Source organism: Lonchura striata, chromosome 3, assembly GCF_050655825.1.
Source record: "Lonchura striata isolate lonStrDom1 chromosome 3, ASM5065582v1, whole genome shotgun sequence".
NCBI lineage: Eukaryota > Metazoa > Chordata > Aves > Passeriformes > Estrildidae > Lonchura > Lonchura striata.
Window position 1 is genome coordinate 31149119 of NC_140705.1, and position 15033 is coordinate 31164151.

Sequence of the window (15033 nt, forward strand, 5' to 3'; positions counted from 1 at the left end):
AATAGATAATAGCTTGTTCTAGGTGGGTTGCAAGTTGTCCAGAATATGACTATGAGTCCAGCCATCAGAAATAAAAAAATACAACTACACTGGAGAAGCCAGTATCTTTGGATTGGAGAATAATAAAATGGTATGGGTTGGAAGGAACCTTAAGGATCAAGTTCCAACCCTCTTGATTCCATAAAAATAGCCTTGGTTTATTGTGAAAAAATTGCTTGCTTAACTGGCATGTCTGCAAACTCTCAGAGAGCAAAGAAGGCAGACTGGGAGAATCCTTCTTGTATGTGACTGTCAGAGGTACATATCCCACCAGTCTTGCTAAAACCCCTTTACAGTTACAGTATGTCTGTACATGATAGTCACGTAATTTTTTTGACAATTTCTAAACTTTGTGGGAGGTGGACTCCATGGTCACCACCATCCCTGTTCCCCACTCCCCCCAGCTTCTCCATCTGAGTTTCTTCATATTCAAACTGGCAGACTGTGGCATTCATCAGTTTTCTCCTCTGCAAAAGAAAGAGCACCAGAGGCAAAACTTGGGCTAGAACACAGCTAGGGAATGCACCAGGCCTAAGGAGCTGGATAACCTGAATTATATATACTTTCCTGAGACATACCATCTGGGGATCTCATCTGCATGTCACCTATCACAGATATTGATGGACTCTTGGAAACTTTGAGGGTTTGTGGAAAAAAGAGTCAGGCAAGAGTTTAGCTCAAAGGCATTAAAAGCACAGCCTAGGTATCACCTGTCACAACATTTATGAACTCCACATAAGCCAGCTTTGAAAAGAAAACCTTTTTCTTTTGCAAAAGTCATAATTGGCAAGTGACTAAGGATGAAAATACATGGACCAAAACACTGCAGATCTAAATCAGTACTTCTTAACGCAGCCTTGTGGCTGCTGCTTCCCAGTATGTTGAATATGGACAGTTCCAAATACCAGAACACAAGATTTATTTGGATTATAAATAGATGTTGCCCTGTGCTTCAGTATCTCTATTGTGTAAACAGAAAACTATTGGCTTTTGTTTCTACTTTTAAAGGTTACTTGAAAACTTCCATGTACTCTTCGCTGACAGCCTTTTTTACCTGCCGGAGTTGAGTCTCTCACTTGGGTATCAACACCTCTACAGCTTGCTGAGAGGTTCCACTTGAAGCTGTTAAAATGTCTCCTCTCATGTTGCCCTTTCCTCCAATCTCTTGGATGCTCTCCAGCTGGACTCGCTACTCTGTTAGCTTTTAGTCAGTCCAATTTAGTGAACATATCTTTGGTTTGGCATTGTCTTGATTTCTGCATGTATTTTTTATCCAGAGAAATGTGTTTGCTACTAGTTCCAGTGTTTCCTATTTGTTTAACAAAAATTAAAAATAAATAAATGAATTAATTTATCTGCTTAGGATTTTTAAATAGGCTTTTGTCAAATCTGACCTGTTGTTCCTTTGCCCTCTGCCCAGTGCCCTTTGAAATGTATTTAGGGGATTTCCTGTTTAAGGCACATCACAACATGGGGTTTTACTACATCATTAGATTCTTCCCCAGTTAAGAACGGCTGCTGCTACTCCCTTTATGCCAGGAGTAGCTTTTGGGACCTTATTTTCTAATAAAAACCCTGAGGTCAACTTCTCTAACCTCTGGAGTGATTGAGAAGGCAGACAGAAGATGTGTACTCCTTGACACAGGCCTCACTATTGCAGCTTTGCCCTTCAGGAACATTGGCTGTGCCCACTGCTCTGTCTTGCATGGCCAGCTCAGGTGGCATTTGGCTCTGGGTCACGGTACATTACATGCCTACACATGAACCCAGCATCTAAACTTCTGCAGTGGCTGATAAAGACCTGAGTTACTGAACTCAGCAGTGCCTGAGAAGTTTGGCCACCCACCATCCATGGGGTTTGGATCAGTTTCTATCACAGTGGGCTCTAGAGCCCTCTGCAATGTTCTGCAGCATCAGAGATCTTTTGTGAGCTGTCAGCTACAGACAAGGACCCCCATATGCTGACACATCTCAAACTGTTCTGGACCACCCAGGAGGCAAAGGCAAGCCCTCGGTTCTGTTTTGGGTGTTACAGGTCTCCTGATAGTTCCCCTTTGCTGTAGTGCAAGTGTATGAGTCTTCTGCAGCTCCTCTCTTGGATTTGCCAGCCCCAAGCAAATGCCTCGGGTGTAATTTGAAATGGTGTTGGGCACCCCAGTTCAGGCACTGGATTAAGCACTTTTACTTTCTATCTCTGGTACATTAGCCAGTGAAGTCTTCTGCTGGTGCAAATCTTTGTAGTCTACTCATGTAAATATCTGTTTACCAGGAACCAGAATAAGATCAGTAAATGGGCCTGCAGCTGATCAAAAGATGTGATTTTCAGGTCCTATTCATCTGTTTTTCTGCTTTTGACCCAAACAGAGAGGTACAGATTGAGACAGAGATTCTTGCCTAGCTCTGCAAAATATATCATATACAGACCAGCCATGGTGTTGAGGTCTATCCTGCACCACAACCGCCTTGCGACTTTGTTTCAGAAACTGCATTTACACACCACAATTAATCAAGATGGGGAAACCAAAAGTTGTGGTTCTCCTCTTCTTTCCCCAGAAATCTGCTCATACATTTGAGCACTATTTCCAGAAATAATAACATATTTCCTTGTTGTTATAAGACATTTTTCTATTTTATTATTTTAATAGAAGATAATTTCTTGATATTGCTTTTCTGAAAAATCAGGCTATTTATGTAAATGTCAGAGTATGGATTTAGCAGTCTAAGTTTAAGCATTTCTTTCTGAAAATCTCAGCCAAAGGGAGGTGGGCTAATATCCCATGCACTGCACTCCAGCTCTGTGGCACAGTGATCCCAGTGCAATGTTCCACACAGAGCACTTATTAGCACACCACACTATATTTAGCAAAATGTGCCCGCTGCTCCTAAGAGATGACTGAATAAACCTTGATAACACAGTTGGCCTGACTCCTGTGGGACTTGTAACTGCCCACTGAGCAATAGAGATCATTATAATGTTTTAATCATATAATTCCCTTTTGCACAGTGCTATGATAGATAAGATTGAGTGTGTGTCAGCCTTTCCATTATAAACTTCAGGACCCAGAACATTAGTCATCCAGAGTAAGTGCTCATGCTGAGATGAAACAATGTAGAACTATTTTTATATTACATAAACATATATAACTCAATTATTATTAAAAACATACTAGTAACTTAAAGGTCCTACCAGAATCACAAGCTTCTCCTTGGAACCCTGTAGGAACAGTTATTCAGAGCAAACTGTCTCAATATCTGCAATAAAGTGTAACAGTACTGAATCTCCCTCTCTCTCTCTTTTATTCCCAAAAGCATTTCCAAATATCTATGAATCACGTTACAGTCCCATTGATGAGGATGATACCATAAAATTTACATAGAAACTGCTAGAAGAATCCTAATCTGTAATAAGGAACATTTTGGATAGGTCATGTACTTCAGATCCTGCACAGCCCAGATTTCCTGGCTAAAAGGGAAAACTTTCATGGAAAAATAAGACAGCTCTTTAAAAGTATTTAATTTTTTTTCCTGCTATTTCAGATATTGCTAAAACTGGACTATGGCTCTTTGGGCCTGAGAAGTCCTCTACAAAATGTTTAACTCAATTAGTACATTTTAACATTGAACGTCTTACTGTTGAAGGAAAACATTCTTCTGCTGCTCCTGGTGAAATCACAAGGAACTGTATCTCTAGGTGAACTTCACAGGCAGCCTCAAGAGAGCTATTCCACAATATATCTCTAAGGTAAAGGCTACAATTTTATTAGATTGACACTCTACTTCTCTCTTATTTTACAACTCTGTTAGCAGTCAAAGGTTGTTCACAGAGGAGAGTGCTTATGCTAAAATATGCTTTTAAAGCAATACTGTGAACTTGTTAATTTCATACTTAGTTTGCAACAATTCTTTTTAGGAAACCTTAACTTAGGTAACTTTAAAACTCCAAGCCTCCTGTGGTCTTTTTCATTGCAACTCCTTCCATGTTCTTGTGTACATAAAGCTTAAATATTACTGAATCTTACCTCATCATCACTTTCTAACTTATTTCCATGCCCACCAGACAGCGTCTTGCCTTTTCTTGTAGAGAGCAGAGACCCAGCAAGGAAAGGGATTCATTCATTTTCATGAATGAAAATAGTAACGTGAGTTAATAAAATAATAAAAGAATGAAATACCACAGAGGCAGAAGGACGATGAAAAGATTGCACCTGATAAACCAGACTGAAGTGGCAAAAGATCCTTATGTTTCAGAAAGTTCACACTTGTGGCTTGGGAACTCAAAGAAACACATAAGCAAAGGACAAATTCATCTCTTTGGCAGTTTTCTCTAGGGCTCAGCAGACTATATATAATGGGAGTGAATGTTCTGAGAACTTAATGAGCTGTATACGGACACTGGTTTTCTCTGAGGATCTAAACTCAGAACTGCCTGACTGGGGGCTCAGTGGGATAACCCTTTCCTTCAAGTACCTCCCCAGCCCCCTGAGAATGAATTTGGCTTGTCACAACATTTATAAACAAGAATCCCAGCCAACGACCACTTTTGACAAGGATGCATATTTTTGAGGCAATAGGTACAAGTGTGCTTTTAGTTCTAGATGTGTTTTGGGGGAGGCTGTGATCAGTTAGTCTAATGGAACACCTATGAATAATCTCTTCAAAAACTCTTCAAAAATACTGAGGCAAGACCAAAACATGCATCACAGACTGTATGTGTTGCTCTCTGAGTTTGAAGACTTGGATATAGGCTGGACTTGATGCTCTCAAAAGTCTTTTCCAACCTAGTCAATCCTCTGATTCTGTGAATACTTACATTCAGAAAAACTACAGTCCAGCCAAGAGTCTCCTCAGGTGGTGTTTCTGGACAAGCCATTATTTTTACAGCAGAATTAACTGAGTACTGAAAAAATAAGTGGAAAGGCTCAGACAAGTTAGATTAGAGAAGGTGGTGTTTATTGCTAAAAGGAACTTCTTTAAAAAAATAATCGCACAAGCATGCACATGAAAAGATACATTAGTTCTGACTTACTCATCCCCTAAATACCTTATTTAGGGTCAAGTCAGGTTGATCAGATTGATTTTGCCTCTGAAAGTCTGATTCACCCTAGCAACTGTGAAGGTTAATCTCCAGCTCTGATATTGAAAATAATTGAGAAAGAATGGGAGAGTAAGGAGTGACAGCATAGTAAGAAAAAAAAATTCATCATGGTTTCTTATAGTTCAAAGCAGTGATAGCTAAGGTGAGCAACATTAGAAAAGTGATATTTTTACTCTGGGATCTGGAAAAAGAAAAAAACAAGAAGTACAATGAAGATCATATACTTAGATATCTCCCTGGGGTTTTCTTTTTACTTCAGAGAGTTTCTGAACTTTTTCACTGTGTCTTTTAGGAAGTCAGTGCGGTGTTATTGTGGTAGTATTAGTACTCAGACTTTTACTGGGGAAATTTTTGTATGTGTCAGGCTAATTGGATGTATAAGTGTATTCAGCAGCCAAGAAAATGTAGCCCAGGGCACCATTCTAAGAGTTGATATACTGAGCTACCTTCCATATGGAGAAAGTAAAACATGGTCTGTACATCTGGAGTCTCAGAAAGGATTATGGAACTTGGAAATGCAGTACTGAGGATTTAATTTCTTGTTTCATCTGATTATTATTTGAATATTAATTTCTCTTACAGTGGCATGAAGAATTATTTTTTTTCATTTTGACAAAGCTGGCAGGAAGCCCATGCCTTCACATCAGTGACCATTTTATTCCTTTATAGTTACAACATTTTTCACATTAGCAAGGAGTAATGGATGTTGCTACTCATATAATACCCATAGGGAGACTGAAGTTAAGATCTTCAGATATTTTAGCAATAGAGAAGAATCATAGCTCTCTTTTTGTATTTTCCTAGAGAGAGACAATATTTGGTCAATACAGGCACCCAGTTTACCTCTCACAATTCGTGATGTGGTTGAGCCTGCAATGAAATCCATGTATATACTGCACAGCAGATGGGAATTTCGCCGCTCGTGTTCTAATGCAGTCCCATAAGCTGGTGCTGAGCAGCTGGCGGTGGGTTTTGTTTGGTTGCCTCCTGCTCTGCAACAGCAGAGCTCCCGGAGCGCCGGCAGCCCGGCACACGGCGGATCGCGGACGCCTCCCCGTGAGCGCCCGCACCACACAGCGCGGCCCTGGCACTGCCGCCCGCTCCAGCTCCAGGGACATATCCCGGGGACACTGCACCCAGCCCTGCCAGAACAAGTTTTTGCCATTTGATATTCATTTAAATAACATTGCAAGGCTCTGACTGTAAACAGTGATTGCTCTGTAGGATGAAACTTTTTCCTAGCTTGGATTTTAACCCCCATGCCCTTCCTGCTGCCGGCCCCACACCTCACAGCCCGCTGCAGATCCCGGGGACATTGACCCTGAGACACAGCTCAGTGCAAAAACACGAACAGCTGCACGTTCTGCTTTGGTTGCACACACAAACATGTACACACAATTTACTACCTAGCTCATCACAGTTTTTTTTATAATTTGGACTATTTGAAAAATTACTCCTTTCAAAATTCTTCATAATCCTCGCAGGCAGGAAAATATGTGGGCTTTTTAAACATGTTGATCTTTCCTTACGCTGTCTTCCAGATGTCCATCGCTTGGTCTACATCTTGGGCCACATAACCCTGGCATGTGATGGCAGCAGAAGCCTAACCAGCATTGTACAGACCAGATTGCTTCACATTCCGTGTAGTACAGTTTACTGTGCCGTGCGGTTTCTCTTTAGGCATCAGTGTTCATTCCCACTTCCCGAACCTTCTCCCAACAAATCCATCCATGTATTTCTTATTCCTTTAGTCATGCAGTTGGCCAAAGTCACCTGTGCAGAGAAGCTACCATTGAGGGGTATTCCCCTATTCACCTTTTTTTAAGATTTTTGGTTCTACTAGATAGAGTCCTGAGTACACTCATCCTTCTATTCCAGTTTGCCTCCAGTTTAACAAGTATACTTTGGTTCTCCAAGATAGCAACAAAAAATTGGAAACAAACTTAATCCACAAGAGGCTTAAAATAGCACTGTAGTGGGAGGCTAGATGTTTGAGCTTGTTTTTGCATTTTGAAAATTCCACTGTTTCCTTGAGAAACAAAAGGATTGCTTTGATGAAATTGTTTGGGTTTTTTTTAGAAGCCCCATATTTGTTACAGAGTCAACACCAAACTTTGGTCATAATAACCCACAAGTAGCAACTTGACAGGAAAGTTAAAAAAGCATAAATTCTGTTAGAAACACAAAACTGAACTAGGGATGCACAGCTACAATATGTTCCATTATGACTTTCCCCAGTAATTGCAATAATTAAGCTACTAAGAGCCATCACAGTACAAGTGATGTTTATGCCCTGCTGTGTTGTCCCTCCAACAGACTGAAGTCTCCCACGAGGCCCAGGGCTGGTGAATATGAGGCTGCTCTGGTCTATCTATAGACTCATTCACTCAGTCCTCCTGGTCGGGTGAACAGCAACAGACCCCACTGCAATGTCATCTGTCCCTGTCCTCCCTTTAATCCTGACCCATAAGCTCCCCATCAACTCCTCATCCATCCCCAGGCGCAGTTCCATGCACCCTGGCTGGTCATTAACATGGAGGGTAGCACCTCATCTTCCCTGCTGGTCCTTCCATCCCATCGCTTCTCTGTGATGCAGCTGAGACCACAGCCTTGCACGTATAAGCACGTCTCTAAACTCCTCCTGTTCATTCCCTGTGATGTGTGCATTCCCACAGAAGGCACTCGTGTCCCTGAGGAGACAGACTTCCTGGCTGGAGTGTCTGTGAGTCCTTTGTGTTGCCCTGCAGGTGCTCCTGCTGACCTGTAATCCCTTTCCTGGTTCTGGGCATCTATGGCTGACATTGGCATCAAACTGAGATGAGGAATGGGATGGACTGTGGCTCTCCTCTGCCAGCAACCCTAGTTTAGAGCAACCTCTTCACCAGCTTGGCAACTCTATGACCAAAAATGCTCACACATAAAAACAGATGATACAGTCCAGACATCCACTACACCACGTAAAAACTGCTTTATTGATTGCAGTTTACATGTTACAATTAACATATGATTCCAATCATTAAGCCAGCTGCTTATAATAAGCTGCCACCACAGTCACATGGGAACTGGACAAAGAGATGTTAGTTGCTGAGGCATCCTCAAATGGAATCAGTTCGGCTTCTTGGGCATTGAAGAGACAAGCAGATAATAAACAGTATACATTGTTCCTGAATTAAGAGACAGAAAAGATATTTTCAGAATAGCACGCAGAATTCCTTTGTAGTCAGCCTTCCAGTTTGTTCCAGAAGAAATTCTGAACAATAAGCAGCTGCAATTCAAATAAAATACATTTCCACAGCCATGACTCAATTTTTTTTGGTGATTCATATTTTAGAGGAAAAAAATCCTTAAATACATCTCCACAGGGTGCACAAAAATTAAGAGAAGGGAAAAAAAAGTGGGGAGTGGCACGTCTGTGGAACCTACACAATCATGAAATAACAGTTACTCATTCTTAAAGTAGCTGAACTGAAAATCCATTCGATCAACACATTTAAGTTAGAGGCTATTGCAAAATTAGGTAACAAGCAACATAAAGATTACATATATACAGTATTATGAACATTGGTTATAATTCTGCTAGTTTTCATAGCACATGAAAACTCAGTACACTGAGTATCACTTATCACTAAGAAGAGTCAGGCTAGTGTGAAAACTGGTTCGTGCATGTGCTATAATTATAGTTTACTCCTTTGCAGAATAGATGAAGTAGTTCTGTTTTTCACTAACACCATACATGAAACCTGAAGGAGTATTCAGACCATGGCACTTAGTCTGGGAAAAAGCCATATGAAAATCTAAACCTGGAAAAAGCACAAATGAATACACAATAAGTCCAAACATGTTTTTTTCCTCTCAATATAAACTTTGCATGTTATAAAGAAGAGACTGAAGACATCACATAATTACTTTACAAAGAAAACACCATCCATACTGGAGATTGCACCAAAGAAAATATTTTAATATTAGTGCACTGGAAATTGTACCAAAGCATAAATATTTCAGTATTAGCCTTACCAAGCAGCGTCAGACCTGCAGTGGTTCTATACAACAGAGAATCTTTTGCCCCACCTTTAAGATGCACTGGGAGGCCATTATCCTCCTAATGGAAACAAGTGACAAAAATTAACTATTTATATGCAGTTCTTGCAATATTGTGTTAATATAACTACAGTTACCCAGCAGAATTACTACCCCACATTATCTTTCTGACTCTCAAAAGACACTGAACCTTATTTAACTCCCACTCTGTCCTGAAAGCTTTCACTCTGCTATCAGTTGATGACTCACTGAGAGAGTACAACAAAGCATGTGCACAGTTCATATCTAAAGCAGTGAGTGGCAGATGCCTGAACACTTCTGACACCAGCCAGACCCTTCAGGTGCACAGGATGTGATTCCCACCCGTAGAAACCTCCCATCCCAGCATAGTCAATCCTTGCTATAGAGAGCAAAAGGGGGAGGAGTCTGTATTGTCACTTGGTGGCATACAGGAAACGGTTTTGCTCCACCCAAAGTTAAACGAAGCACCAGATCCACGTGATCTTTACCCCCGTCATCAAGATGACACTGCTCTGGATTTCAAGCCAGCCTCCAGTGCTGGTGACCTGCACCCTACCCAAGCTTAACCTGCTGTCCCACAAGAAACAAATGAAAGGAGGAAGATATGCCTATAGATCTCTGCCAGCAGAAACTGAACCTCTGACCCCCCTCCCTTCACCAACATCACCCTCCCATTTCCTTCCCCTTGGCTCACAATGAGCACCGTGCTCCTTACTCAAGTGTCTCAACAAGACTGGCTTTCTCTTTCAGGGGAAAGGAAAACAATAAAAAACTAAAACTATTTAAGTGGGGCTTCTAATATACTTGGTCCCTTTCACTGAGCTAAAGACCAGTTCATCCTCAGTAGGAAGCACCAGCTCCAGGTTGTGGCTCACAGCTGGCATTACTCTCTTGAGTGTTCTCTGCTTTTACTACTTCACTCAGTGGCTGTATCAATCAGGAACAGAGTAACTCAGAAATTATTTTTAAAGATTCAATCATTTTCAAGGAATTAATCCAATCGTTTAAGACCTTTACAGTTTTCATAATTGAGAAATACGGTAATACCACATCCTCATTAAAAATTATGGGTCTCATCTATAAGCTATTGAAAGAGATGTATGATTTTAGGTTTACCTTTTCACTGTATTTTTGTCTTTTCACTCTTTTTCTCTATTTGTTCATTGGACATACTCCCCCATACCAACTAATTTCAGAATACTTTATCTTTGTACCATGCCTAATGCTTACAAGAAACTCCAGTACAAATAATTTCATGGGGTAAAAAAAAAAAAACAACTAAGGAATCAACAAGTCAAGAAGGCATGTAAAAATACTCAACCTCTGCAGAAAATAACTGCTAATTGCAAAAGCTCTAGTCATACAACTGATTTTGAGAGCTCTCTTCAGATGTAAAGAGGAGCCTGACCAGGCTTCTTTAGGAAAAAAACATGCAGTTATGACCTACTAAAACCCTGTTAATCTACTAACATTATTCAACTCATTTATTACCTGAAATAGCTTCTGATTCTCAGAAACTCTATTTTCAAGCTGCCTGCGTGAAGCAGTGCTTATGGTTCTCTGGGAAATCCGGCAAAGAGCCTGAAATAAAAGATAAACACTTTTAATAACACTGACATTTTACAGCTCTGTCCACACTGGGTAGAAAATGCTTCTTTAAAAAGATGGAAGTGGGTCAGCAAAAAAGAAAGGCTTCTAAAAACAAACAAATATACAAAACTTCACCAAAACATGCTAGTTTTTAATTCAGTAAAATTTTCAGCAAACTGTGTAAAGAACTGCTTCACTAGCTACCTGAAAAGGAGAAACTTGGAAAAATTACTTTCAGTAAGATACAACAGATTTATTAATCTGGAGCATAACCTTCAAGTTCTCTTTCAGGGGAAATCTCAGCCTCTGTTCCCTTAGACCTCAGTTTTAGGCATCATTTTCTGTGTCTGACTAGTGAAATGGACAGTAGTATTTTTGAAAAATGTGCTTGTGAGGACAAGGAACTCCTGTCACTGCTGCAGTTCACCTAGGAGCCACCAGCACAGGAAACAACCTTCACAGCGCTAAGGAGGCACCTTCATCCCACCACACAGCTTAAATCACCTTGCTGTGTCCTGAGCCGGAATCACTTTCCACAGCTTGATCATATAGGGTAGCCTACCAAAATCAATGACTTATATACAATTCTTTTTAATCTGCCTTTGCTAAATGTCAAGGCTCAAAGTGCGGTAGCTCTAAGCTGCCAGCGGCCTCGGCCTCCTTCAAGCAACACTGCCAACAACACAGCGCTGCCACACAATTGCCGCGGCTGAAAACGCAGCCACAGGGCGAGCAAACACACAGGCGGTGCTGGCTGCAGGGACCAGGCATCTCCTCTCCTCACCCGCTCCAAATAAACACACTACAAAACAGATCTCCTTAGAGGCGAGCTAGGCGCACCGAGCCCCGCGACTCAAGCTTATCCTCTCGAGTCGCCGAAGCTCAGCGCCGCACGGCCCGAGCCCCGACCCCCGCAGGGCCAGCGGCGCCGCGGCCGAGCCCCGCGGCCGGGCGGCACCTGAGCGAGCCCCGCACCCCGCCGGCGGCAGCGAGCCGCTCTCCCCGGGCCTCACCCGCACGTTCCGCCACATCGCGGCTCTTGGTCCTGTCACCTCCCGCCGGCAACAAGGGCAGCGGAAGGGGAAGCGGCCCCCCCGCCCGGGGCGGACACACCATAGAGAGCGGCCCGGAGCGCCGCCGCAGAGCCCACAGCGCCCCCGCCGGCCCGGGCGGGCAGCGCGGCGGGCGGGGCCCGGGCTGAGGCCCGGCGCCGGGAAGGAGCAGCGGGGACCGCTCGGAGCGCGCCGGGAGCCCTCGGTGGCCCGCGCCGCACCGCCCCGGCGGGGAACTTGCTGCCGCAGGGCTCTGGGGTTGCCGTCCGCCTCCCTGCGCCTCCAGAGGGCGCTTTGGGAAATCCGTGAAGCGTCCCCCCGAGCTCCTTCATACAGAATTTTAAATCTCCTTGTGCTGAAAAGTTTAATACGTGCACAGGGCGGGATGCGTGTCCCGGGAGAGCAGCACCCTGGGCTGCGCCTGTTCGTATAGACTCGCTGCACATCCCCAGGGGCCGCCACTTCAGGCAAGAATGCCGAGCGAGGCAGAGCCTGGGTCCAACTCAGGGGAGGGGTTCTGGCACCCTTGGGTGGATTGGCATCCTTTGTTGAGCCACTACCCTCGGAAAACCCCAAACTACCCCATATAGTACCTGCCCAGGCCTCAAGCTCCGTCAGTAGCTGGGATACAGAGTACTCTGCATGTGGGGAAAAAAAAAAAAAAAAAAAAAAATCCAACCAACTTCAGCTTCGTGTTTCACGATGTATAAATCACATAGAGTGAAGAAATGCCGGAACTGTATGAAATACAAACCTACTCGAGTCTCAGGAAAGAATGATTTGCCCTTCAAGAAACTACTCTGAGAAGCCTGGGGTTTTTTCTGCATTGCAGATCGAGCCCCGTAATTGCATCTTCTCATGCTTCAACCTTATGCTGAAAAACTGTCGGGAATGCTCTTTCCTGGATTTGCTGCAGTTGAAGTGCACTTAGTTTTTGGCATTACTATACTTTTGCACTGGTTCCAAACTTCATGATGAACATGTGTCAAACACGACAAATTAGTGCTCAATTCAGTATGAAAATAACAAGGATCATGTTTAACAGCATAACACTTCTTAATCTTATGAGCTGTCCCAAAAAGAAACTAAAAATGCAATGATGAAGAAGCATTTATAGGTATAGCCTCAGCTGTGAGGAATATTAAAAATCGCATTTTGAAAGCACAGTCATGGACAAACAGGTGCTTTAACAAAGGATGGAACTGGCTGCATTATTTAACAAATGGTTTTCAAAACACTGAAGCAGTGCTATCACAGTGTAACACTAAAAATACATTACTACCACTCTAAGACAGATTTCAATTCATTCCTCTTGCAGTCTTATGAGTGTATACAATATTTTATTCTGATTTTCATACACTCAGTTGTATTGAGATACTGGTGAAAGGATCATAATTCACAGAGAAATTATTATTCCTGCTGAGTGGGCTACTTTCTGGTATGTCTGAATCTAAATTTCAGGGATATTTTCTGCAAAAATACACTTTACAACAAAAAAGCCATACTTAAGGATTGTCATGTGAGTTAGCTACTGATCAAAGCTACATTATAACTGCTCAGAGCAAGCACAGCTGGTCTCTTCAGCATTGACTAATTCGTGAAGAAATTAAAACTTGAGGAAATGAGAAATGGCAAATCCTCATGGCAAATGCTTTAGGATGAAGATGTTTCATTAGAAACAAACACACTGCTTCTTCCTAGCTGAATAGAGCAACTCTTGCATGTATTGCATTGTATAACAAAATTGTTTATCAAAACTCATTGTTGAACAGTTCTTTTTAAACCAGAAAGAAAGCAGGCCTGTTAATCTAGCTGTTTAGGATTTGTCATGAAAAAGTGTTCTACCTATTCAACCAGAAATACAAGGGTACATAAATCCTGCCAAAGAGGTAACACGTATAATTAGGCTCAGTAGGAGACACTAGGGACAATATTTTCTTCCAAGAATATCACAGTCTAGTCCTTCCCATTTTCATAACAGAACTAATGAGATTAATTACATTCTTGCACCTCTAACAGTAAACATCTCAGCGTTTTATTTTGCAAAATTTGGGTACAGACCTCAGGTAAAAATTCAATTAAATTTGCATATAACTGGTATTTCATTTGCTCAAACTGTTTATATTATATTATCTTTATCCCAGGTCTAGTGAGAAAGAGCTCCTCATACTCCCTTTTAATTTATACTTTTTAAAAAACTTATTGTGCTTCCTAAGTAATTGACCTACACTTTTATTCCTCTTTATTTCATCCCTATGACAAAATTAGAGAGAATTTTCCAGCTTCAGACTTTGTAGCAGCAGTTGATGTAACTCAGGTGGACGGTTGCCGCAGTGTCCACCAAGAGTCTTCTTGGTGCTTCCCTGCTAGCTCCAACACAGCGGCTGCAGGGGCCACCCTTCCATGCTTGGTGTGGAAGAGCAGCTAAAGGTTCCTCGGAAGGAACCAGGAGGAGACAATCCAGGCTGTATAAGTCCAAGGTTTATTGGTAGCTCTGGGGACCTCTTGGCCTCCGGGGGTACAACACTGTAAAGCCCCCGAGGAGACCAGAGCAGCCCCTTTTCTTAGGGGGTGGAAACAAGAGAGGGGTTTGTCTATCCACCATCAGAGGGACAGAAGGAGGGGAGTAGGACATGACGTGATTGACAAGCAGGACAACATATCGGGGAGCTGAGGAGGGGGACCCCAGGCCCTTGGCCAGTCACTCAACACCCTTCGTGGAAGCTTCTAAGAGAGAGGGGCTGGAGAGTCGAGTGATAGACAAGAGAGGATATGGGGATTGACAAAGAAATTTCTAGGGATTTGGGAGGAGTAGGGATGGGATTGACATTTAGGGAAGGGGAGACAATTTGGGATGAAACAATAAATGAGGGAAAAACAGGGACAAACCAAATAACACAATACAACAGACAGTATCACTTCACTTTGAAGCACAGGCTAAAGATATTCAGACTGGGAGGCTTATGGAGAGGTAGTTTCTTACTTGAGACTCAGGTCATGTAAGGGCTTGCTAATTCTTATCAGGCCATTTCGTAATGGTCTTCAGACTTAATTGATACTGTCAAATAAGATTACACTTCACATGTAGGCAGAGAATGCAATATGGTTGGTGATTGAACACCCTGTGCTAGAAGGGAGGGAATTCTTACATTAAAATATTTCTGGTGCTCTGAGGAAAATATAATACTACTACTAATC

The 15033-nt window shown here is 42.4% G+C and overlaps 1 protein-coding gene across 1 annotated transcript; it reads right to left on the minus strand.

Annotated features, from left to right (window-relative positions):
* Positions 1 to 8078: 8078 nt before the first annotated feature.
* COX7A2 (cytochrome c oxidase subunit 7A2) lies at positions 8079 to 11849 on the minus strand. The gene is made up of 4 exons (XM_021554280.4): positions 11797 to 11849; positions 10685 to 10774; positions 9149 to 9233; positions 8079 to 8298 (listed from the first exon to the last, which is right to left on the minus strand). Exons 1-4 carry the CDS (start codon positions 11812 to 11814, stop codon positions 8240 to 8242), a joined length of 252 nt encoding a protein of 83 aa, XP_021409955.1. The 5' UTR covers positions 11815 to 11849; the 3' UTR covers positions 8079 to 8239.
* Between the last annotated feature and the right edge of the window lie 3184 nt (positions 11850 to 15033).

Coding starts and splice junctions, on each gene's coding strand:
- COX7A2 (XM_021554280.4), bottom strand. Junction 9,234..10,684: donor AGAATCAGAAGCTATTTCAG/GTAATAAATGAG, acceptor TGTTTCCATTAG/GAGGATAATGGCCTCCCAGT. Junction 8,299..9,148: donor TGCAGGTCTGACGCTGCTTG/GTAAGGCTAATA, acceptor CTCTTAATTCAG/GAACAATGTATACTGTTTAT.